A 5,106-nucleotide genomic window follows, 5' to 3' on the forward strand; every position below is an offset into this window, starting at 1 on the left:
GTTATGGCCACCACTACTTCCGGGTTTCAGCAGTCTGGTCCAGATCATCCACTCCTCCTCAGCTCCAACACACACACATCCATTGTACACAAACGGGCAGGCGGCTCACACACATGCACACACACGCAATACACACACACATCCACACACGCGCATAGCATCGATCGTGGCTCCTTTAAGAAAGCCTAAGCCAGAATTATCACCCCACCTCCTCTTGATCTCCTCTAGACGCTTTTGCATAAAAAAATCTCTTGCCGGGGAGCTGAGAGTGATCAAAGAAAACGCGAGGAGAGCCTGCTTCATTTTTTAACTGTGATTGTGACCATTAACATTTAGGTGGTGCCGATCCCGTGGAGACGCGCGTCGGTCGGGACCATCATTCATCCGGTACTTTTGACAAGCCCTGACAGACAGGCGGAGTGCAGGGCAGCGGAGAGCCATGAGAGTCGCTCGTTTTGTTTGAGCGGGCTATTTTATTTTCATCTTGGTTTTTGGAAAAGGAGCCGCTGTGTCCCGACTCGAGGATAGCCGAGGACCTATTCGCCGCGCCTGGGCTAAACTTGCGCAGAGAAGCGAGCGGGGGCTGGCTTCACCGCTCCGCGGAGGAAAAACAGGCATACGGGATTTTGGTTGAGACATCTCGCCGTTTATTTGGATTTTCCTTTCTTCATTTCGTCTCCACCCTGGCCTCAGAGGGGATATATCTAAGCTGAAAGGAAGACCAGGGAGTGAGGAGGGTTATGGCGCAACGGGTACGTAGGGCAATCCCCCCCTTCAAAAAGTTTCTCTGGGTCTACCCTGCTTGAATGCAATCCTGCACTGTAACGTGGCTTAATGACACACACGCACAGACACTCACTCACTCGCGGCGAAAGTTTCTCTCGTCTTCCCCACACATGGAGACACAATTTCGTGTTTTGCGTCTTTTGGCACGCTATTACGCACGAACGCACTCGTTTTTGCTCCACAAATCGGCCCACGAAGGGACATTGGAAGCGTGTTCATATCTCATATCGGCTTTTTTTTTTTTTAGATTAGTTATGACAGGCCAGTTACTGGAAGCGGAATGGGGGGAGGGCATAGCGGCAACACAATCTCCACATTCCCCCCTAAAAGTCAATTTCGTCAAGATTTCATAATTGAGTGGAGTATTTATGATAAAAGAAATCCATATTTTAACATCAGTTATGCGTCGTCGCCTATAGCAATATACTTTAATTCCCTAAATTATGGGAAAACGTAGAATATTAGCAAAATGCCAGTGAGGCCGTTTTTAGTAATGAGGTGATGACAAACGCTTTGATTCATATACTCCTGTAGGACTGCTGCAGAACACAGACAGCGGCTAGGATCTTCACATGGAGCGTAAACATGGTCAAAGCGAACAGACTAGAGACATTTAGCAGCTTAGTTTGGCACTGGGGCAGCATCACGCTGGGTTTGCACCTCTTTGGCTTTAGGGTCGAAACGTTAGGCTTTAAGTGATAATGCCTTTTCCTCACTTTCCCCGACACTACGTTGTCACTTCCAGAGAGCACTATCAATAATTCAAGACTCTCATTAAATTGTTAAAGAAGCGGATCTCAAATATGGAATATATATAGTTTTTTTTAGCAGGCCTGCCTCAATATAGCCACCTATAAAACAAAGCAACAGCGTGCTAATAAGTGCCATGGCTGATTTCGAGGTGAATGGGACGCTATATAATAGCTCAAAACTAACACATGAAAAAAGTTGAAAGTATATAACCAACTTCAGTGAACATCATATGAAAAACACAACACTCGTTTTAATTGTGTAGAGCACACGAATCAGCAGTGAGTGTGGTTGATCTGTAATAACATGCTGCATAATGATGAGCCTCTAAAATTAGAAAACACTGCAATTAACGAGATTAGGCCGTTTTGTTGTTGTACAAACTGAATACACGGACCACCAGGCTTATGCGTTTAAAAACACAAACACTACTCTGCTGATAAGAATCATAATTGAGTCATATAGTTGTATTTGTGGGTATTCATAGGCCTATTGCTTTAGTTATACTTTGGAACATTATATCATTCTGAATTATTTAGCTTTATTTATCATGGCTGCGTAGTGAACTTCTGCGCATGGAGCTATAAGGTCAAAGTGAAGTTTGGAACAAAAATAGTCTACTTCAATGTAAACTGCCATTGCTTATCCACAGCACAATGTCCACCTTAACAAGCCAGTATTAACTTTATTTTTTTTAAATCTTGTTTTCTATCAAATTGAATAGCAATACACTGCGAGCGAGGGAGATTATTTTCACTTTGTTTCCAATGCAGTTACAACAAGTGACAATATTTTTGAAAGAAAGCTATTAGGCTAGTCCTTCTATCGAGAAAACACTCGAATTAAGAGAATTGTTGAAACAGGTCGACTTGCACTGGAAACAAATGGATCTATCCCCAGCAGATCGGCACTTTTCTCCCCTGTTCTAATAAGCAAAACAAAACTTCAAGACTAACTTCTCCCACATCAAAAACATCTCAAGTTGGGCCGACTTATTGTTTGTAGCAAAGTTTAAAAAGCAGTGTTTAATCGATTCACACTCATATTATATTCACTGTGTGGACCCGCGTGTTTGTTGTGTGCAGTACGAAGACTTGCCCCACTACGGGATGGATGGGGTGGGCATCCCGACCACCATGTACGGAGACCCGCACGGCGCCCGGTCCATGCAGGCGGTGCACCTCAACCACGGGCCCCAGCTGCACTCGCACCAGTACCCGCACACCGCCCACACCAACACCATGCCTCCCAGTATGGGCTCCTCCGTTAACGACGCTCTCAAGAGAGATAAAGACTCCATATACGGGTAGGTGCAAGCCTCAGTCCGGTCTGTGGGGAAAACAGTCCCGGCCGGGGTGGCCCAGTGGGTGCAGACAGAGAGACCGTCCCGTAACCGGATAACCACCGGTTCAATCCCCTCCCTGACGGCCGTGCGTCACGGCGAAGTGTCCTTGAGCAAGACACTGGAGCTCCAGCTGCTTGCAGAGGGACTGACGGAAGTGGCTGCTCCATTATTGTTGTTGTTTTATTTTTACGCAATTTGGAAAGTAATGTTTTGCAGAGAAGTTAGTTCACCACGTTTACCAAGACTAAACAAATATTAGAGGTGTTAGAAAGGGGGAAAATACGTATTTTCCCATGCACTCAAAGCCTATCCCACGTTATTATTAGGCTATAATACAGTCCAAAACATATTTCACAGTTTCACACTAGAATAGCCTAATTGTAAGAGAAATGTCGAAGATGACTATTTCCATAGTTTATACAATTTAACTTGCTTAGTTGTTTTTTTTACGTTTCATTGTTTAGCCTTGGCCTAATAATTAGCTACATTCTCTCTTATGCAGGGAATTATTTTTAATTAATTGTGCGTAATGTGTGAGGCTGTAGCAAATTAAAAGTAGATTAAGTTCAAAGGAAAATCCCATATATGTCATTTATTAATTTAGATTAATTAATTACAATGTCTATAAGCATGGTGGTTGCACGGCTGAACATGCTAAAAAATAATTTTACTATCTTTACTCCACACTTTTACGCACAAGTTTGGGGTGCTGTATTATTCTCAACACGTTACAGTCTGCATGTATTTACTCTGAAGACTTGTAAACAATAAATAAACAGTAAATATAAATTCAGGAGACGAGATTTCTCCAAACAAAGGCACGTGATGATGTTGTGATCCAAACGTATAGACCTGTGCAAGAAGCTGGCTGACTATAAGCTTTTATGCTATTAGGCACGCCTAGATTTAATCACAGAAGTCTGCCCGCTGTTTGCAGCCTTTCTCCAAGCCTCTGCATAATATAATAGCACGGGCTGCAGCATGCAGCAGTCCCCATGGGCGCGTTGTTGGAGAGTAGCATGGCTGGCTAAATCTAGCCTGGAGTAGTCTTGACCCCGGCGCTGTTCTCTCTGGTGACATTTGCTATTGTGTGTGTTCCCAGGCACCCCCTGTTCCCCCTGCTTGCACTGATTTTTGAGAAATGTGAATTAGCGACTTGCACCCCCAGAGAGCCCGGGGTGGCGGGAGGAGACGTCTGTTCATCGGAATCTTTCAATGAAGACATAGCAGTGTTTGCAAAACAGGTCAGCAAAGTTGGATTTTTTTTTTTACACTTCACATGTTTGGGCTGGTGAGCTCTTACATGCACGCACAAGTATGGACTTCTGACTTTTGTGCGTAAAGTTACTTTTACATTGTAATCCATTAATAAAAATACCCTTTCAAAAAGTGTTCACATATAGGCTATTTGCTGTATAGGTTATTATGGCATTATTACTCCATGTGCTTATTACATTATTCAAATCAATGTTATTGTTTTTAAGAATTTACTTTTCTTGCTTTTAGATTCGGGCAGAAAAGCCCTTATTTTCATCGAATCCAGAATTGGATAATCTGGTAAGCTAAATATTGATTTTTAAAAATATATGCTTTAATAGGGTCCCAATTTGTGAGAGTTGGGCTACTTTTGAATATTTCAGGGGGTGGTTTGCATGTTTCCTCGCCGGCTCAGAGAGGCATGTAGCCTATACTGCTGAAAAGTTCAGGTTTGGCGGTGGTGCTCCTCACTGGACTGTTTGATATGGGTCACCCTTGATATCGTGATGGCCCCGGGTTGTCTCAGCAGATAAAGGGCCGCCATTAGACAGCTGTCACAAACCTCTGAACTCCGTCTGGAAAGTTATTCTCTTAACGGCTTTCACTTTGTACAGTTTGGGACTTTCAATATGAAATCAAAGTAGCGTGTTCCTCTATAGTCGATAGATAATAGATCCCTGACTCTCAGGGTTATTGCAGTGCTAGTCTGTGTGCCACGTCTCCATATTGTAATAACGTGGAAGTTTAATATCAGTTCCATATAAATTCCATTCATATGAATATTTTCCCCGTCTGCAGTTAGTTGTATTGAGAAAAACGTGCCTGTTTAATATCAAGAGGATGTGCAGCTCATTTTTTTTTATTGTTATTTTAATTTTTCAGATGATTCAAGCCATTCAAGTTTTACGATTTCATCTTCTGGAGCTGGAGAAGGTAATATTCTCACGCCATTCCTGTCCAGTGCGCCA

At 43.1% G+C, this 5,106-nt stretch overlaps 1 protein-coding gene across 1 annotated transcript in view; it reads left to right on the forward strand.

Annotated features, from left to right (window-relative positions):
* Positions 1–261: 261 nt before the first annotated feature.
* Positions 262–5,106, forward strand: part of LOC310788805 (homeobox protein Meis1-like) — a gene marked incomplete at its 3' end in the record, with an annotated part of 25,688 nt that continues 20,843 nt past the window's right edge. Inside the window, exons 1-5 of the mRNA XM_083650379.1 lie at positions 262–752; positions 2,622–2,842; positions 3,984–4,125; positions 4,388–4,438; positions 5,021–5,071. Coding sequence (XP_083506505.1) covers positions 741–752; positions 2,622–2,842; positions 3,984–4,125; positions 4,388–4,438; positions 5,021–5,071 — 477 coding nt within the window. The 5' untranslated portion in view covers positions 262–740. The remainder of the gene's footprint in view (positions 753–2,621; positions 2,843–3,983; positions 4,126–4,387; positions 4,439–5,020; positions 5,072–5,106) is intronic.

The sequence above is a fragment of the Poromitra crassiceps genome (assembly GCF_964638095.1).
Source record: "Poromitra crassiceps genome assembly, chromosome: 14".
Classification (NCBI taxonomy): Eukaryota; Metazoa; Chordata; class Actinopteri; order Beryciformes; family Melamphaidae; genus Poromitra; species Poromitra crassiceps.